This window comes from Candoia aspera, chromosome 18 (genome assembly GCF_035149785.1).
Source record: "Candoia aspera isolate rCanAsp1 chromosome 18, rCanAsp1.hap2, whole genome shotgun sequence".
Taxonomy (NCBI): domain Eukaryota; kingdom Metazoa; phylum Chordata; class Lepidosauria; order Squamata; family Boidae; genus Candoia; species Candoia aspera.
The window spans coordinates 9,830,729-9,850,454 of NC_086170.1; the positions used below are offsets into that span (position 1 = coordinate 9,830,729).

At 54.3% G+C, this 19,726-nt stretch overlaps 2 protein-coding genes across 2 annotated transcripts in view; one reads left to right on the forward strand and one right to left on the reverse strand.

The window, feature by feature from the left end:
- LOC134507016 (ATP-dependent RNA helicase DDX19B) overlaps positions 1-19,726 on the reverse strand; it is a 445,506-nt gene that overhangs the window by 151,909 nt on the left and 273,871 nt on the right. The gene's annotated exons all lie outside the window — the stretch shown is intronic.
- KAZN (kazrin, periplakin interacting protein) overlaps positions 15,304-19,726 on the forward strand; it is a 111,303-nt gene continuing 106,880 nt past the window's right edge. The window contains exon 1 of the mRNA XM_063317479.1: positions 15,304-15,432. Coding sequence (XP_063173549.1) covers positions 15,397-15,432 — 36 coding nt within the window. The 5' untranslated portion in view covers positions 15,304-15,396. The remainder of the gene's footprint in view (positions 15,433-19,726) is intronic.

Here is a 19,726-nt window from a genome sequence, read left to right on the forward strand (position 1 = left end):
ATTACCACCACCACCACCACCCTCATTTCGCTTCAGCAGTGGTTCCTAAAGAAAGATCCCTGGAAGCCAGACCGAGGGACAGGCTAGCTTGATTGCTCGGCAGGCTGAAGAAGAACACGGATGATGATGTTCTTGATGGGGGAGCCGGGCGTGGTTCGCTGGCTTTAGAAGATCAGCCTAGGAGGTTTGCAAAAGCTGCCTGAGCTACTGAGGGAAGTGTACTGCGAGGCTCCATCAGGAAGTGGGAGTTTATCACCTGACAGGAATCACCAAATTTTTCCAGGAACTGCTGCAATAAAAAAAAAACTGGGTTGGAAGGAAGCTGGGTCATTTGAGAGCTTCTGAAACTGACCACAGTGTAAAACAGCAGTCTGGAGAGACTTGGGATGTATCTGGAGGAGGAGGCGGGGGGGAGTTTGGGTGCTTCAAGTCGACGTGCCACTGCCTGGCGTAGCTGACTTCCTGCTCGTTTCCTTCGCCAGGGGGGAGCAAAGCATCTGCACAGCTAAGCTGGAAGACGCTGCCAAGGCTATGGAGGCATCGTGTGTGGACACCACGAGCCCCGTCACCTTCTCGCAGGTTTTCGGTCACCAGTGTCACCTTTTGGAGGCAGGTAAGAGGACGGCTGGGATGGTGCACCGACAGGTTTCTCGCACTGTACCCCAAATTATTGGCAAACCCCTCGAGAAGTAACACGCGATCCAGAAGTGTTCCATATCCCAGGTCTACGGGCAGGTGGGGTAGAGGGATGAAATACGTGGTTCGTGGCTGCACAGGATAAAACCGAGAGGCGGGACAACCAAAACATTTCCCCGAACAGTCCTGGCTCCCCACAAAAACAGGGTACGTCAATCGACGTTGCTGTGCGTCTGCTCTTCCCTTGCTGCGCAGTGCTTCACCCTGAGGCGTGTTCAGGATCAAGGGCTGCGCCGTGGCTGAGAAGGGGCAGTTGGGTAGGAAATGCTGTGGCTACTCAGAAATGGAAATGGCTTTCGTTGAAGAAAAATCGGTTGGGTGATTAGGGACTGCAAGTGGACCTGAGCCAAAAGGTGTGGCTGCTGCTGCCATCATCATTGTCATCTCCAGCTCCTTTTCTGCCCTTGCTATGAGCCGGGGGCCCTTTAGGGTGTTCCTGTGAACTCCGGCGCTCCCCAGGGCATTCTGTCCCTCTAGGCGGGGAAGCCAGAGGGCCTCCAGATGTTTGGGATTACAGCTCCCTTACCGTTGGCCGTGTAGACTGATGGAATTGAAGTCCGACAGACCTGGAGATCCGGGTCTGTGGCGCTGCTGGTGCAAATCCCTCCCTTCCTCCCACTTCCATCCTCCAAGATGCTCCGATAGTCAAAACGTGGACCGTTCCTGTGCCAACCAGCGGGTGTTGTGAGGCTGATCTTTCCAGGGGGTCTGGGAGAGGCAGTTGGGCATCCCATCTGGCTCTGGTCTCCCTCCACACCTCGGAGGCCCATTGCTGCTCCTTGTTCTGACCCCGCTGCCTCCTTCCTGCTCCAGGGGCAAATCACAGCCCAGCCATCCCGGTCTACCCCAAGAGCCCAGGCTGCCACCCTTCCATTTTCATCTATCTGATAGCCCTGTGAGGTAGGTTCCGTTGGGAGCAGGTGCCTTTGAAACCGAGCGGAGGCCTGAACCCAGGCCTCTGGGGTCCCCTGCAGCCGGTCTTTCAGCAGCATTCCCTAAGGAGGGCTTGGGGGCTTCCAAGGTTTTGAGGGGCCACAGGTAGTCCTAGAGCACCCCTGCTTTGCAAGAGAAGCAACCAGGGATTCCCTCTTGCAAGGCACATAGGGAAGCAGCGTTATTCCCCAGCTCAGTCTTGCAGCTTGGTCATACAGAACCCAGAAATGTTCAGGCCCGGCGGGGGAGCAGGGACTGGCCGAGCCGACACATTGACGTCGCTTCCTGCGTTTGCTGGTCACAAACCAAAGTATGAAACGAGAGACATTTTGCAACGGTGGAAAGTGCATAGGAGCGTCCCTGCGCTAGGAGAAATGCGTTCAGGAATGCTTATATCCAGAGAAATCCACATCCCCAACTGATGGGGGAATGGTTGAGTGAGAATCATGCAGAAAAAAGCATTCCGTTGGGGAAAAGGAATCTCTTTGCCAAAAAAGTTTGCTTTAAGAATCTGGACACGATGCTCAAGATGCGTCAGAAGAGCCCAGGGCTCTCCCTGCCTGTGATTTGGAAGATGTGCCGGTCGCCTGAAGTGCCCTTTTTGCAGCCGCCTGACCCTTCAGCCTGCGGTTGACCTCAGTTTGAGCATCTTTTTTGGGCTGCAGTTTAAGAAGGGAGTGCAGGCTCAGGAAGAGCCCTAACCTTGCGGTGCCCGCTCTGTATCTCCTCCGGCCGGACGAGAAGCCCCAAGCGTGCTTTTGAGCCAGCCGGATGCCCACTGAGTTTCGGGGGCGGGGGCGTTTCTGCCCTCAAGCATCCTACTCAGAATTTGCTGAAGCCGAGCGATGGGATGCCTCCCGCATCCCACAAAGGGAGTTGTGGGACCCAGCCATAAAATTAGCCTGGCAAGATTCCTCCTCCCTCGATCCCTGTTAGGCATGGGCGTACGAAAGTCACTGTGTGCTGACGGGGAGAAAGGTGCGCCAACAGGAGTAGAAATGGTGTGTGTGGTTTTTGAAAACGAAAAGTGTGAAGGGAAAGTGAGAATGGGATGGAGCCAGCTCCAGGCTGAGAAAAGGAGAAACGTCCCAAGTTGGTCCCCTTTGACGCCTGCCTAAGCCCGTGGACATCGCCCCCTGTGGCAGAGAGTTCCAGAGCCTAACTGCAAAGGGGGCTTTCTTTTCATTCCTCTTTCTGAGGGAAAGGTTTCTTTTGCTTTGGCCAAATGGCCTATTATGGGATGATCTCCAGATTCTGGCATTACCGGAGAGGCCTCCCGTGGCTTCCTCATGCCAGGTCGGCTTCAGTTCCCCTTTTGCACAGCTGAATAGCCCCAAGCCCCACATTTCTACTCCCTGGCGCAGGGCTCCACTCCTAAATTGTTCACACTCTCCTCTGCTTTAGATTATCCCGTTTAAGTTTGCTTCACTTCTAATTTCTGTCCACGCTGGAAAAGCTACCAGTTATTTCCACCGCCTGCTGGAAAAAAGATACACACTCTTTAGGAACAGCCAGTCAGTCCCCGGGTGCAGCGCCACATATTTCAGATTTCAGAAGTGCGGGAAAAACCCTTGCCGAAGACGAGGATGTGTTGCTTCTGATCAGCAGAAGGCAGGAGAGGGAGAAAAGAAGAGAAGGCCGAGCAGGTCTGGAAAAGAGAGCGAGGCTTCTGCCTTTTGCCCTGTTGAATGTTGGCCTGATCCTGGACGGCTGAATTGTCTGCCCTTGTTTCCAAGGGAGGGCAAGGCTTTAGGAATCCCCTGGTTTTTTTGTTGATTGCCAGGGCCGTGGAGAACATTTCCACTGCATGTTTTCTGTCATTCCCATTCAGCTTTCTAGTTTTCCTTGAAAAGAAGATAAATTTGATAGAATTAGATAAAACTGCATCAAGGTGTTTTTAATGTTAGGCTCCTGCATATGTGTATAATATTTTACATTAAAAAATTTGAACGTAAAGGCATGGAGAAATAAAACACGTGTTGTAAAAAAAAGCCACGTGTGAAACCCCACAGGTAAACCCCCAGGATCCTGGAGCAGGAAGGGGCCACCGAGTCCAGCTCCTGCCCAGGAACCCCCATTAAAGGGTCTCTCTCCACCAGGGAGCTGAACCCACCCTCAGAGGAACCGGGTTGTAAAACCCCGTTGTAAGAACCTAAACGTCAAAGAATCTAGGAGTAAAATACCACATTCAGAGGAAATCTGAAGCTGGCGCATCATGAGATCTTGGTCGTCAGCTGTATAATGTTAACAAATAAATAAAAGATGACTTCGTGATTGCTTTTTGGAAGGAGGGGGCATTTCCAGAGAACATATGGCCGGGGGCGGCAGCCGACAACGGTTCCTATAGCCTGGAACGGCATCTTGCCGGGCTCAGTTCTGGGCCCTGCGCTGGCGCTTGGTGGATTTGTAAACGGCTTAGATGGGTATGGGATTGGCAGGTGAGATGAAGGTGAGGAGTGGCAGACCCCCTTCGAGGACAGAGTCGGGGCTCAGGAGGATCTTCGCCGGGGGCAGAAACCAGCAAGATGAAATCTAACACAGACCAGGCAAATCCCTCATTTGGGTAGGAAAAGGGCCATTTTGGGGGGTAGTTTGCTGGCTGTCAGATTTTGGCGCTGTAGTAATTCTGGGGACCGTGGTTCCAAATCCCTCTGGATGGCACCGGGATAAAGAAAATCTAATTTGGGTCGTTCTGTTTATGTGGGAGAAAAAAACAGTAAAATCAGGAAGGGAATGAGGCGAGGCCAGAAACCTCCTGACACGTGCTGTGGGGGCTTGGTTGATACGGTGAAAAATGCCATGTTTGAGCCCCAAAGTTCTCTCCCCTCCTGGTTGGGTCTCAGGGCCCCTGGTGGTGGGTCTGTGGCCTCTCTCTTGAGTTGCAGAACTGCTTCCCCCCCAGTAGGAAGGAAAGAGCGTGGATGTATGTGTGCTAAATGTGCAAATAGTGTCACCTTCGTACTCTTCCAGTGCCCATCTCTTGTGAATTGGGGGCAGGGGGTATTTTTTTAAAAGACAGTTCAGTCAGTCCCTGAGAACGTGGACCTCTGCATTTCTCCCTGAAGAACTTGCAGGAAGCCAGCAGCCCCGGGAAGCTGCTTAAGGGTGGGCGGGGGAGAAAGAAAGCTGGCAGGAGGGAAGATTCTCCTTTTTAGATTCCCTTCAAAACCAGGAATCAATATTTATTTACATTTCTTGTTTCGTTCCCACTCAGAATGTTTCTGCCTCTAATAAATCACCAGCTCTTGGCAGGCTGGGCAACGGGACGGTGCGGAGATGGTGTTCTTGGCTGGTCTGGATCACGCAACCTGAAATGGATGGAAGGATTGACGAGAGCCACCGGTCTGTGTGTGTGTGTGTGTGTGTGTGTGTGTGTGTCCATCCATCCGTGTGTGGAAGAGATCCAGTGATGTTTCAGGGGGAACTCAGGTAGAGTCGGCGTCCTTCTGCTCTCGTCCCCAGGCTCTTCCTTGAGGGCCGTGACCCGTGGCCCCACCTAGCCCATCCTTCCTTGCCAAACTCCCCGTACCCTGAAGATGTTCTTCCTCGTGTTCACACCAAGTGCAGCCCCTCGATTCTTTGCCCTGCAAAACGGGCCCCACAAGAACCACTCAAGAGACGCATCTTTTCACCAGTTTTCTTGGCACAACCCCGTAGGTTGCTGGCTGGGAATGATGGAGAGAATGAGTCCGTCACCTCTGGCAGGGAAGTCACTGTATGCGTTTGCTTCCACAGAAGCAAGTGCTCTGCTGTTTCCTGTTAAAATCCAGTCCCCTCCCTAGCAGAGGAACCGATTCAGGGGGAGAAAACCACGCATCTCACTAAAGAGCGAGTGAGCGTTTCTGGCACAGCAGATTCGAAAGAGGGGCCCGTCCCTCCCTCTTCACCTTAGAAAAAATGATGCCAGGCAGTTGATGTCTTAAGGGGCCCTTTTCATTGCCTGAAAATTGAAAGAGGCACTGGGTTTTTCTGGTGCTACAGAAACAAGCTGTGGACGTGGGGCTAATGGGGCTGGCCAGAGAGAAGCAGGGCTCAGTGCCCGCCCCTGCAGGCCGCCAAAGGGGTCCACGGACAGAGGGCGCGTCATCCCTGTAAGGGCTGTGCCTGGCTTTCTTGCGGATGCTTTGGCTCGTTCAGCCGGATGGAGGGCTTTCCTCTGACAGCCCTCCCTGTTTGGCCGCGCAGCCGTGGAGCCCCAAGGGAAAGCTCTGTGGGTTTTAGTGGGCCAGCCAGGGAGGCCGGAGAGGGACATTCCATGGAAAATGCAGCAAGGGCAATGTTCCTTCAGGCCCAGGATCCCGGAGCCCTTTTCCATTGTGCACACTTGGCCCAGAAAGGGCTGCTGCCTCTGTGTGCTCCCCCCCCGCCCCCGTGGGAGGGCTCAGAGGCAATTCTTCCCCCCACCCCCCAGTCCACAACAATAAAGCATCCTCCCCTGAACTAGCTGAAGGCTTGAAACAAAACCCAAATTCACCCACATGCCCATTGACAAGCATGTCCCTGTACGCTGATGTGGTCAGAGATCCCTAAAAGCTAAGGTGAAAATGAAGACATTATTTTGATGCGCTGGGAGACCCTCCAGGCTTCATGCAGAAGAGAGGCACCAGATAGCAGTGCTCTAGGTCTTCGCTAGATGTAATTCCTGAGGGGGGGGAGTTATTAAACATAATGGCCTTGCTTAGCAATAAATGTGCCTGGGATTGTGCGATAATTTATTAATGGATGTAGTTGCCTTGTGGTTGAGGTCAGGCTTATGCAGTGCTCCAGTCTAGGCCACCAGGGTTAAGCCCAGTTGACTGAAGTGACTGGGATTGGGCAACATGCTGATCTTGGGGTGGGGGTCATAGGGTTGTATTTGGTGCCCCCTCCAGGTATACTCTGGCTGGAAGGGGGTGTGAGAATAAACTGGACATGAGGGGTCCCAGGAAGGGGCTGCAAGCAGTCATACCCACCCCCAGAAGAAAGAGGCTCCACCCTTGCTCTGAGATACGGGAGACCTTTTAATCCACCCCTTGTTGCAGTCTGCAAATCTGGCTTGTTTCTAAGGCCTTTCTTCAGCCAGCCAGCCACCTTTTGCTTGAAGACCTCCATGGGTTTTGTCCTGGACAGTCTAACCTGATGAAAATACCGTTTTGCACCTGCGCAGTACTTCACCAGCCGATGCACGCCCTCTGCAACACAGCAAGAGAATTATTGCCGGGTGCTCAAATGCAGAGTTTTGCTCCTTTATTCCATTGTATTATTGGGAAAGACGATCTTTGGTTGGTGGAAGAGAAAGCTGCCAGCAACCTGTGTGTGCCTTGCATGTAAACAATTCAGAGCAGGCACATTTGAAGCTGGGCGCTTTGTGGCTCAACCGCTCTGCCTCTCCCCAGCTGGAGCAGTAAACGGAGCAGGTTACTCTGGCAGAGAAGATGCCAAGAAAGGTGTTGCTGCACTGGAAGAGGAAGGGAGTCAAGTCTGAATGTGCTCTTTAAAACAGGGTCCTCTGTTGCCTCTTCTCCTTAATGACAGGCAACAGATACTGAAAACCAACAGCTGCAAAAAAGGCATGTTCAGCCTTCCAGGACCCCGTGCTATTATTAATTGAAAAACAGAATTAGCAGATTAGATTTTGTTCATAGGAGACCCAATCAAGATCTGGACATTTCCTCTGCTTTGTTTAAAAATGATATATATCTTGTGAACAGTCGCATCATGAAACAAATCCAACCAGCAATTAAAAATACTTGACAGTTAAATTGTTTCTAACCAGTACAAATTCCTAATTGAATGAGAGTTGCTAAAACAAGTTGTTGAAAAAGTCCTTTCCTTTGCCATTAGATCATGTTCCTGCAGTGAGCGGGGGCACCTGGAGAAAAGATTCAGCAAAAGATCTTAACAAGGACAGGCTTTAATTTGTGCATGCTAAATTACGCATAGGAGAGCTGGTGTTTGCATAACTCACCAGTTGCTGCTGCTGTGAATTCTGTTTAACACAGAGACATTTAACACACGGCACCTCCTTTGCTTATAGAGAAACATCAAGTCATACGCTTTCTGCTTTGCAATCTTGCATGCAGCTATCAGTGGGATATTTTTAAATTCCTCTGTGGCAACCGTGGGAGTTACGTTCACGCATTTGATAGGTGGGCTCTGCCCTTAAAAGCACCAACAGATTGGCGCATCTTCGGTTTAGTTTCTGCTATGACTGACTAATGGAGCTTTCTCACTGAAATTGTTCAGAAAATGCACATCCTTATAACCAAGCTTTGGTTTGCTTTTAGGCACCATGCTTCTGATCTCTGGTGGCCCAAATCCAGCAGCTGTGTTGAATGCCAGAGACTCCCCTGCTTTCATGTTGCCATTTTGAAGCCTGAATTAATCCAGTTTTGGTTGGGCCTTTGCAGTGCTGACGGCTGCACTGAACTGAGAGAAAAATGATCAGTGGGAAACAGAGCAGAGGGTGGCAATCCCCCCGCCCCAACAACATGGACCCTCTAGAAAGATCCTTTCTTGTATCCCCGCATATTTGGTCTCAACCGACCTCAATGGCCATGTTTCATCCTGGCTACCACCCTTTAGACACTGGAGCGGTGCAAAGAAGGGCGGTGGGGGTGGCCAGGGGCCTGGGAAGGACATCCTCCAGGAGAGAGTGAGGGGGCTTGGTATATTTAGCCTTGGGAAGAGAAGACTGAAGGGGGATGTAATAAACCTCTTCAAGTCCCTGGAAAGATGTCACACAGAGGAAGGTCAAGGCCTGTTCTCTCTTGTTCCAGAATGCAGGAAACACAATAGTGGGTATAACTGAAGGAAGGAAGGTGCTAAGTCCTAAAATAAAAGCAGTTCAGAAGGCAAACCAAAGGAGGAGTGGGTTCCTCTTCACTGGATATGCCCAGATGGGTACCAGACAGCCCCCTGTCTGGGATGCTGGGGCTCCGTGCCCCTCCTAACGCTATAGTTCTATCACCTTGGCCTACACGAAGCTCACGCTGGTTCGAGATTTGAACCAGAGGAACAATAGAATAACCCATTTGAGGTGAAGCAGGCTGGGGTACCAGCCCACATTGGTGCACCAATGTGCTTGCAATCAAAAGAACAAGCCAGCATCAGAGAGGAAGAACCCACGTGCACCCTTGAAGGAAAAGCAAAGACCCACTGTTGGTCAAAGAACTTTCCCGAGAGACCCTGGACATCACCTTCAAGAACTGACCGATGGGGCTGAACTCTGGAGGTGAAGCGTAAATGAGAGCCATGTGCAGATCTTCTGGGATGCAAGGACAGTCTCTTCAGGACTGTCCCAGATAGCGTTAACGCAGAACCTGGTTTGGACCAGCCATTCCTCAGATGCAAAGGGGCATGCGATATCCAGGGTACACCAGAAGAGGGAGACAGAGCCTGGCTGGAAGCTGAGGTTGTGCCGGCTTCTGACCTCAAAGATGAAACACGCTTCTGGTTGAGATTTGATGTTCAAAAACATCCAGGCAGGTGTAGCAATTTCAGCATCTCTTGCTGCTGGGGGCCCGGAGTAGTGAACCAAGCAGGTCCCCCCGATTCTATTCCTACCACGTCTGGCTAGAGGGTGCATTCAAAACGATACCCGCGGCAGAATGCCAACTCCGGTAACCACGTTCTGCCAGCTGAGCCTCCTCCATCCACTTTTTCCATCAGGCTCATAGACCAAGGAAAGGAACTGGCTTTAGATTAAACGTTCAGCTCCGTGGCAGCGGACCCATTTTTTACAAGCACAATTAAAGATGTAAATAAATAAGTGTATGTATGTAGAAGGAGAGCAAAGGAAAGGTGTTTCTTTTCTCCCCCCTGCCCCAACTTCCATTTGGGAATAATTTCCAGCCCAGGGAAGATTGCAAAAGCATGCTTTGAAGCCAAATGAAGGATATTCATTTCCAGTATATTTTGCACGACTTTCTCCTAGTGCTGATGTGTTGACCACACGCTACGTAGTCAAAGGAACTATCTGGGGTTCAGGCAAGAGTTTCCCCACCTTGCCTGAGATCCTGAAATCGAACCTGGGGCCCTCTGTGGGCAGGATAGGGGACTCACAACTGTGCCAGGCTGCGTCCCATCACAAGCACTTCTTATACTGTCTTGGATCGCTTGTCAGCCTGGCTCGGTGTTTTTGGCCCTGGTTTCAGGCTGGAGTTTTTCCGCCCCGATCTGGAATGTCAAAGATTCGGCCCAACTGTGACACTGAGCTACCATCCATCGCTGCTTGCCCGTCCCGAGTTCTGAGGTGGATTGGAGAAGGTCTCCCCATTCAGGTGGGAAGAAAAAGCTAACTAGTTTGCCCAGTAAAAAGGAGGGCCTGGAGAAATGGTAGCACCCCTTTGCTGGTGGCAGGAAGATGCCTCCTTGGGAGATTTGGGGACCATTAAGACGACGACAACGTCTGCTGCGTTTCCTGGCCGCGCTTTGACTCCTGTTCCCGCTGACCTTTCCCAACCCCATTCCAATTCAATCAGCTGAACACACCCAGGTAAGAAGGATAATTGTGGGGGAAGATGATCCAGGTCCATCTCTCAAACAATTTTTCCCCATTGAGAATAATAGAAACTTGGTCAAATGTGCTGTAATTCCTCCTGTGGGACTCTTCTGAGCCTGCCCGTGCCTTGATCTTCCAGGAAGGATGATGAGGGATTGACTACTAAAAATGGCTGTTCTTGCCTTGTTCATAACTCATTTTGCCCTTTACTGTCAGGGAGAGCCAACTGCCCATTGCTCTCTCGAAAACTCAGGAGAACTGACCTTCGTGTCAAGAAAAATGGCTCCATATGGTAATGGAATTCTGCAGAAGAAATGTTACTATGTGTACTTCATCCCATCCGGAAATCTTAATAGGAAAGTCGTCACATTTAAAAGACAAAGAGGGGTGCAATCTGAGGTTGTACATTTACACACGCACCCGCTGCCTGGTGGAATTCTTGTTCTTTAAGAATGCAGGTGGTGATCTGAAAGATTACCCCTACTTTCTGCAGGATGCTCTGGTTACAGCAAGACGGCTACTCCAGAGGACCAAGCTGTGGGGCCTGCGCGGAAGTTACGCATCGTTTACACAGGCTAGTGGAGGCTTATACAGAACCCTGGGCAAGGTCTTTCCCAAGGGAGACTGCCTTTTTTAAGGAAAAAAGTTCTCTCCGCTAGTTTAACTATCGAAGATGTTAGGGAAGGAAGTCTGGGATCTGAACCCACAGCTGGCACAGGTTCTCCATGCTCTTTCCCTGTGCCATGCCCATTGAGCCTTCTGTCCCCCCACCCACCCAGCTCTAGTGCGCTTGCTGTTATCTTCTCCTGGTGGGCAGGGGAGGAGACCCTCCGTGGAGGGCTGCCCTTCCAACGCTCGCTGCTTTTAGATCCATCTCCTGTTCGTTGGTGTGTCTGGTGGGAACTTCTGTGGAGGGGCAGCTTCTGCCTCCCCCCAACAAAATGAGTATTTGACAGCGCGTTTGAATCCTCACCGCCACCACCCCCGCACGGTGCTTCCGGCTATTCTGTCCCCCTCCTCTGTAGGTCAGCTTCACTGGGGGTGCCTGGTGTCCTGCCTCGGCTGAGGAAGAGAATTCCAGGTTTCTGCATTCTCCTGCGCAATCTCCGGGTGATGCTCTTGGATGGGAGAAGGTGGCCGGCCCTGCCGTAAGCAGCGGCTTTGTCTCGTTGCTAGGAGTCCGGACGGCCCCCCTGCAGAATCTCGTTGCCCCCGTCTTGCTTTGCATCTCATCTAACAGGGTTCCTTCCATCCCAGCCCATCGCCCTGGGGGAGGTGTCGGAAAAAGCCATGCATTCGCTTTCGGAGCCAAGGCATTCCTTGGGATGGGTCCAAGGGGAAGACCAGCCTTCCTTGGCTGAAAACTCGCTCCTTTATGGTGGGCTCTCTGCTTCTCAGATGCTAAAAGATGTCTCTTTTAAGCAACTGCAAATCCGCACCCAAGGGAATTTTGACATTTTGTGGGGGGAGAAGGCCGCATTCATACCAGGCCTGGGAAGTCAGCCCCTGCAAGCTTCACAGAAGCTTCCAGAAACCATTAATCTGAAATTAACGTCTATGGATAACTGGCTTCGTATCATGTATCACCCCCCCCCCCCCCCGCCAAAGGGCAGCACCAGGTTTTTTCCCTGATATTAACCAAGCAAGAGCGAGTTGCTGGCATGCAAGGCCTCCGCCAGGGGACTTGGGCCTTCTGAGCCTCTCTTCCGGCGGTGACTGATGTTCCCACAATGGTTTTGGTGGGCTGTTCCCTCGTTTCCTCTCCCAGAATTACATGGCTGTGGGAATGGCATGAAAGCCCAGATGGTGCCCTCCAGAAGGACCCTGCCAGGGTGTCCTGCAAGCCAGCAGCCTTTTCTGCACTGGGGCATCGCAAGCACTGCCCCTTTTCCTAACCATGGACATTGTCTGTACTTGTGCACAGTCGCCAAAGCTCACCGGGCACCCACGCTCTCCTTCCCGGGATTCCCTGCGGAAACCAGTGCAATCTGTGAGGTCCCCGTGAGGCCTCCGTGGTCTTGGGAGGTTTCAGCAGTACTTTAAAATTTGTGTCCAGGCATACCCGCTCATACTCCTTCGGGTAGAGACGTCATTGCGTTTTATGTTCTTAGGCAGGAGATCCTCCCAATGGGGGCGTGGGGGGGAGCTGAATCGTATCCCAGGAAAAGGCAAACCACCCATGAGCTGCTCCGGCGGCGCTTTGCTCACAGGCAAGCAACCTGGGGATTAGCTGAGCCGCTCTCACGGAGCAGGCCGCCCAGCGTTCAGCTAGCTAAGCCGTGCTTTCATTCGCTGATTTGCAAAATAAACCACAATTGCCTGGGGTTACGTGGCATGAGCCATTTTGTGGTTTAGCCTGGTGTGTGTCAAAACCGCCTTTCCAAGTGATGCTGCAGTAGGTAAGGCTGAAGAAGGTAGCCAAAGGCTGGGGGGGGGGGCATTTCAGGTGAGTTGGGGGGGGGCTCTAGTCTGCCCCCCAGATCTGCCCTACGCTGGTGCTAAGCCAAGTCACCATGGATGTGCACTGGGCAGAGCTTATTTTTATTTATTTTTTATCCCTTCATAATTTTTATAAATATCTCAAGGCAGCGAACATCCCTAATTCTCCTTCCTCCTCCTCCTTTCCCCACAACAACAACCCTGTGAGGTGGGTTGGGCTGAGAGAGCGGGACCGGCCCAAGGTCGCCCGGCCGGCTTTGTGCCCAAGGCAGGACTCGAACTCGCAGCCCCCTGGTTTCCAGCCCGTCGCCTCCAGGGGGCGCGGGAGCCACCCGGGCGAGCCCCAGGCGATAGTTCGCGGCCGGGGCAGCCACGACGGGGCTGGCGCTCTTTGCTCGGAAGCAGCCCTGCCCGCGGGGGGGGGGGGCGCTCGCTCGGCCGGGGCGCGGGAAGCCTTCGCGGCGCAGCCCCGGCCCCTCCGACGCCAGCCCCAATTTCCGGGGCCGCCGTTCGGGCTCCCGCAGGGCAGGCTCAGCCGCGGGAGAGCGCCGGCCCGGGGCCTCAGGCGCGGGGACGGAGCGGAGGCGGCAGGTGCGGCCGCCGGCCTCGAAGCCCCCCGGGGGGCGCGCCTGGCCCTGGCCGGTGGCCGCCGCCGGGCTCGTCAGCGGGCAGGACCCGTCGAGCTCCGGACGCGAGGCCAGCGAGGGAGCCGGTGAGCCCCGCGCGCCCTTCCCTTGGGAGCTCGCCGCAGCGAAGGGGAGCCGTCGGAGGCGCCCCGAGGCTGGCCTGGCTGCGCGGGGGCGAGCGCCCGGCCTTCCCCGCCCGGGAACAGCCTGGCAGCGGCCGCCTTGCCCGGACTACGGCGCCGGACTGGGCCTCCGGGGGGCAGCGGACGCGCGGCGCCCTCCCCGCGGCGGCCGCTGCTCTCCGCACTGAGCCCCGCGGAGGAACCCGCCCGGCAGGCCCCCGAGGGCCCCAGCGGGGAGGGGGAGGGGGAAGGGGAGGCCTCGCCCGAAAGGCCGCGCCTGCCCGCGGAGGCGAGACTTGGGCTGGGCGCGGGCCTCGCCCGACCCCCGCCGCGGGGACCGGCGCTGCGGCTCGGAGGCAAGCGGGGGCCCCGGGGTGGAGGCCGCGCCTTCCCCAGCTTGCGTGAGGGCGGCGGCGGCGGCTCCCCCCTTCCTGGGTCGGGGTTGTCGGGAGGCAGGGGACCCCCGACCCCGAACGAAGCCCCGCGCCCCCTCGGGACGGGCTGAGGGCCAGCGCTGGCCGCGGGGCGCCGGAGAGCCCGGCCCTGCGGCCTTCCGAGCGGGCTACCGCCTTGGGCGGGCGGGCGCCTTTCCCGGCGGGTGCGGCCGCGGCCGGAGGCGAGGAAGCGATGGCGAGAGGGACCGGGTTGGCCCCGGCCAGCCCGCCCTCCTGCGCTTCGAGGGGGCTCGATGGCCGCGCCGGGCTCGGGCAGCCGCGCCCCTCCTCTGAGGGCAGCCGGGCGCGCTTCAGGGCCGGCAGGGAGGGCCGCGGGCCGCCTTCCCCCGGCGGGGCCACGGCGGGCAGAGGGGCCGGCGCAGCCGCTTCGCCCCGGGGCCTGGCTTCGAGGGAGGGGCTCGGGCTTGTCTCCGCTTTGGCGGTTGCGAGCTCGCTGGGTTCTCCCGAGCGGGCAGAAGCAACGCGCCCCGTTGCCGTGAGAGGGTCGCCAGGCGCTGCCCCGGAGGAGCGGCTCCGGGAGGCCGGGCCCCCCCGCGGACGAGGCAGAACCCCAGCAAGCCCTGCGGTGGCGGAAGCTCCTGGGCGAACCTAGCCGTAGCACGGCTTGTTTGGTTTGGGTGTAACGCGTTGCGCGATCCTGGGCAAGCGTGGCTAATTCAGCACGCCGTGACATCACCCGACACGGGAACGGTTTGTGAGTGGCCAAAGTGTCCGGACGGGGGCAGAATTCACTAGCCTCCTGGTTAAATTTTGCAAGCTAGTTTTAACTCCAGACGTGAAAAGCGGAAGGGGTGTTGAGGGCACAGCTCAACTTCTGCATCGTGGCCAAATTCCTGTTTGTCCGTAGATCCTTGAAAGCAACGGCTGCTGCTGTTTGCAGGGTTTTCCAATTCCTCTTTGCTCTTTCTATCAGTAGGGAGAAAGAGTGGTCTTGCCTTGCTGGGGGTGGGGGGAGGGAGAGCAGTGGGCACCTGGGCATCGATTACAAAACAACTTGAAAGGCTTGGTGTCCAAAGTGGGTTTTACCCCACCAGCAGCCAAGATGGAGCTGAAGCAGGATCCTCTCGCAGAGATGATTGCTCCTTGACCCTTCCCCGCACAGGCCAGAGCCCAAGATCCTAGCTAGCTAAGGGGTGGTGATGGAGAAGCAGGGGCTCCTCCGAGGACCTCTCTGCCCTTCCTCTGCTGCGTTTGCAAGGTGTGGAGTGGAGAATCTGCATCCCTCCAGATGTTGCAGAACAACAGTCCTTCCAGCTGGGTCTCTTGGGCGTTGCTCGGCTTCTAGAGGCCAGGTTCTCCATCGCTGAGGCTGAAGAAGAGTTTTCAAGGGCTTGGCTCTCCCCACCATCCTGTGCCCTGGAAATAGCCTCGAGGTTCCATTTCTCTGCTTGGTTTCTGATTTCTTTAGCATTTCTCTGACTTCGTGGTTGAAGGTGGCAGGGAACGCCCACCCGTCCCCAGCTCTCGAACCCCAGCTCCCGCCTGCTGGAAGTGACCCCTCTTTTCTCCCTTGCTCCTCAGCTGTGCAGTCGCTCCACACTTTGAATGACCAGATCTCCGACTTCATCGTCCACAAGGCCAAAGCTCTGGATGAAGACAACCACGCCTTCCTGCCCAGTGAGAACAGCACCCTGAAGAAGTCCATGTCGCTGATGACGCAGCTCCTGATGGACGCCCAGGTAAGCGGTCCTCCCTCTCCGTGACTAGCAGAATGCCGTAAGGTGCTCTCCACGTGGGTGGAGTCCTTGCTTCATTCGCCACACTAAATCACCGTCTGTCCAAATGTGCCACAATCAGCCAGCTTCTCACAACATGCTAAACCACAGTTCTGAAACCAGACTGGCCGGGCTCACACCATGAGCTAAGCTGAAGCCAAGCGCATCCCCTCACGGCGTAGTGAGTGGCGACTAAATTCTTTCTAATTTCCGTGCATTGCTCCACATCTAATGCTTCTGCAGCAAAAGCTGTTTTGGAAATCCATGCAGATGGGACCCCAGATTTTCCGTTCCCTTTGCCCGTTCTGCCTCCCCCCCGCCCCCCGTGCTGTGACATTTTCCTTGAGTGGGATTTACAGTGGCTGAAATCCACATGAAGAGAATTGCTTCTGCCTTTACCGGCTCTTGTGCATAGCCTTGAACAAACGGTTCTGTTTTCCCAACCGCTGATGATTTGAAAGTGCATCTAACTGCTTTTTATAGGAACAGAGAGGAAATCTGACCAGGTTTCTGCATGCAGGTTTGCGATATCCCTCTGAACAGCGAGCTTCTGCCATAGGATCTGTCATTCTCCAGCCAGTTCTTTGTCTGGGAGGCACCTGAAAAAGCATTTGTGGTGGTTAGGTTCAAAAAGAGAGGGCGCCGTGCAGGTCTGTGTGCATGCATGTGTTTTTTATAGGGCGATGCATCAGGAGATGGCATATTTTAAAAACGTACCTGGGGAAATCGGCAGATAGAGGTGGAGATGATTGTTGGGGAGCTGACGTCAGCCACAATTACGTTCCGTGCTCTGAGGCTGTGGGGGAAGCTGCAGATTGGAACGGGAGTGGATGTCTTAGTCCCTTATTTAAAAAGCCTCAAACGACAGGGGTTGGACCTGATGTACCAGCTGGCCCTCCTGGCGTCTGCCTGCCTGGAGCACAGGGGAGGGGGCACGGGATTGTGCCCTCACGCTCGGCCCCGCCCACCCTGGGACATCCCGGGTTGCCCCCCGCCTGGTGCCCAGGCTCTTCCCACCATCAGAGCACCCGCAGCCGTGTTTTGTAATCCCCCGCCCACCCCCCACTCCCGGTTCAGCCGTGGCACAGCCGAGCTTTGTGCAGTAGCTCAGCTGGCCAGTGAGGGGGGTTGCACACACACGCACACAAGGACCCGTTCTCCAGATTATCATCCTGCTGGAGGTTAACACTGCAAGGCCTAAAGGCTGTGGCCCTGCTCCGGCTTGGGTTAATACTTTCTGGGACCCCAATTTCCCTCCTCAGTGGGAAGGCTTTGGCCCCGGGCTCTCCCTGCAGGCCGGTCACGAATCCCTGCTTGAAGCCGGATCCCGTGCGCAGCGAAGAGACGTAGGTTTAGCAGCGCGAATTCTGCCAGGGATGATCCAGGCGCAGAGACCCCTCTCCTTCCTCTCCTCACCTCTGTCTTCCCCCTCCCTGCCCAGAGTTCAGGAAAAACCTACTTAGATTCTCCAATATATGGTTTGCAGCCAGGAGTTCTCATCAGTGGCAAGATAAGCGTCCCGGTGCCTTATCTCTCTGCCGCGCAGTTGCGCTTATCTCTTTCAGCCTCAGAGTCAGTGTGTTGATAACCAGCTTTGCAGAAACACACACAACACACCCCTACGGGGTGGGGGCTTCGTTTTGGGGCAAAGGTGTTCCAGCAGAGCTCCAGGACCACCTCTGCTCCCCAGCCAGCCCTGCAGCTGCAAAAGGCAGCTGTTCTTCTCTCCCCTTCGGTTTTGGGGTGCGCAGATGCGGCCAGGCGTGTCTGCTGCGGGCAATAATGCAGCTGCTCTTGGGCGGCGGCTGCGTTAAAGCAGGTCCTTCCAAAAGGAAGGCTGAAAACTCGGGGTTGCACAGCTTGCGCTGATGGAGTCCAGAACGGCTTCAAGTCGGGCCCTCGAGCAGAGGGGCGCAGATCTAATTAGCCTTGAGCGTTTGAGGAGCGCGCCTTCCTCAGAAGAAAGCTTTCTTGAGCTGTAATAATGCCCCAGCACGTCCCAGGATGAGCCCTCTGAGACCTTGGAGCCCAGTGCCCACCTCCTTCCACTGTGCTGACCGGGGCTCGGGGGTCTGGGTACTCAGTGGCGTCCGGTGCCCCCGGAGCACAGTGGGAGAGGCTTATGGGGGCTGTGATCCCAACCACCCTCTCTCTGCTGCTTTTGTGGTGGTAAAGCCAGGCCGATTGCCCTCCTGTGACCGGGCAGCAGAACTGGGCTCCTGGATGGGGATGCGGTGCTGGGGAAGAGTTGGCAGGCCCACGGAGATCCTCCGAGCATTGGGATTAACTTTAACTCTCGCATGGATCTCAATTTTGCTCAGCCCTGGTTGGCTGGAAACGAAGAGGAGAGCTATCTGTTTCCTTGGCCTACACACATGGGATGTTGTAAGCTCTTGGCTGGAGCTGGTGCTAACTGTCTGCGTCAGCGAGGAAGGGAAGATGGACAATTTTGCTTTCTGATGGAAAAACCATTTAGATGTCCACAGAGCCATCTAGACATGGTAGGAGAAGAGCCAGTGTTGGTCCGTGGTAGCCCAAAATTTGGTAACTTTTACAGAAGCATTTGTGAACCACAGCTACACGTGGATGAAATCAGCTGTAGCTCACAAAAGCTTGTGTCGCTTAATAACATTCGTTTGTCTATCTAGAGCCATTTTAGCTTTATGTCAGGTTAACCCTCCTGGCCGGTGCCACCTGGCAGCCCAAGGGCAGCGTTACGCAGATGGGCAGAGCAATTTCCTGGTGCAGAGGCCTCCTCTTTGCTCTTCCCCACCTGAAGGAAACAAAAGCATGCAATTGAAATCCAGCCAGATTCGGGGAGAGACGTCACTGTGCTGTCCGAGAGAATCAGGCATTTTGATGGACCCAAGCTGTACAACCGCATCTCGTTGGCCCTTACGTTCCAGCTGTTCCTGTATCTGAACGTTTAAGGCTGTGCTTCTCACCCCAGGATAAATCACAGCTTTCCTAACCATAGTTTATCAACTAAGCTGTGCTTCTTGATTGCATGCAACACAAGCCATAACCATGATTTACCAAGAGCCACTCTTGGGGTTGGTTGGCTCCCTAGTCCTGCCGAGGCCGGTCTTTTTCCCCTTTGGGTGGTATTAGATCTGCCATTACTTGGATCTCGTTGTTGTTTATTCGTTTAGTCGCTTCCGACTCTTCGTGACTTCGTGGACCAGCCCACGCCAGAGCTTCCTGTCGGTCGTCAACACCCCCAGCTCCCCCAGGGACGAGTCCGTCACCTCCAGAATATCATCCATCCACCTTGCCCTTGGTCGGCCCCTCTTCCTTTTGCCCTCCACTCTCCCCAGCATCAGCATCTTCTCCAGGGTGTCCTGTCTTCTCATTATGTGGCCAAAGTATTTCAGTTTTGCCTTTAATATCGTTCCCTCAAGTGAGCAGTCCGGCTTTATTTCCTGGAGGATGGACTGGTTGGATCTTCTTGCAGTCCAAGGCACTCTCACAATTTTCCTCCAACACCACAGTTCAAAAGCATCTATCTTCCTTTGCTCAGCCTTCCTTATGGTCCAGCTCTCGCAGCCATGTTACTATGGGGAACACCATTGCTTTAACTATGCGGACCTTTGTTGTCAGTGTGATGTCTCTGCTCTTGACTATTTTATCAAGATTGGTCATTGCTCTTCTCCCAAGGATTAAGCGTCTTCTGATTTCCTGACTGCAGTCAGCATCTGCAGTAATCTTCGCACCTAGAAATACAAAGTCTTTCACTGCTTCTACATTTTCTCCCTCTATTTGCCAGTTATCAATGAAGCTGCCAGTTATCAATCATAATCTTGGTTTTTTTGAGGTTTAGCTGCAAGCCAGCTTTTGCACTTTCTTCTTTCACCTTCATCATAAGGCTCCTCAGTTCCTCTTCGCTTTCAGCCATCAAAGTGGTATCATCTGCATATCTGAGACTGTTAAAGTTTCTTCCAGCGATTTTAAATCCAGCCTTGGATTCCTCAAGCCCAGCACGTCGCATGATGTGTTCTGCGCACAAGTTGAATAGGTAGGGTGAGAGGATACAGCTCTGCCGTACTCCGTTCCCAATCTTAAACCAGTCCGTTGTTCCGAGGTCTGTTCTTACTGTTGCTACTTGGTCGTTATACAGATTCTTCAGGAGGCAGACAAGATGACTTGGTATCCCCATACCGCTAAGAACTTGCCACAATTTGTTATGGTCCACACAGTCAAAGGTTTTAGAATAGTCAGTAAAACAGAAATAGATGTTTTTCTGAAACTCCCTGGCTTT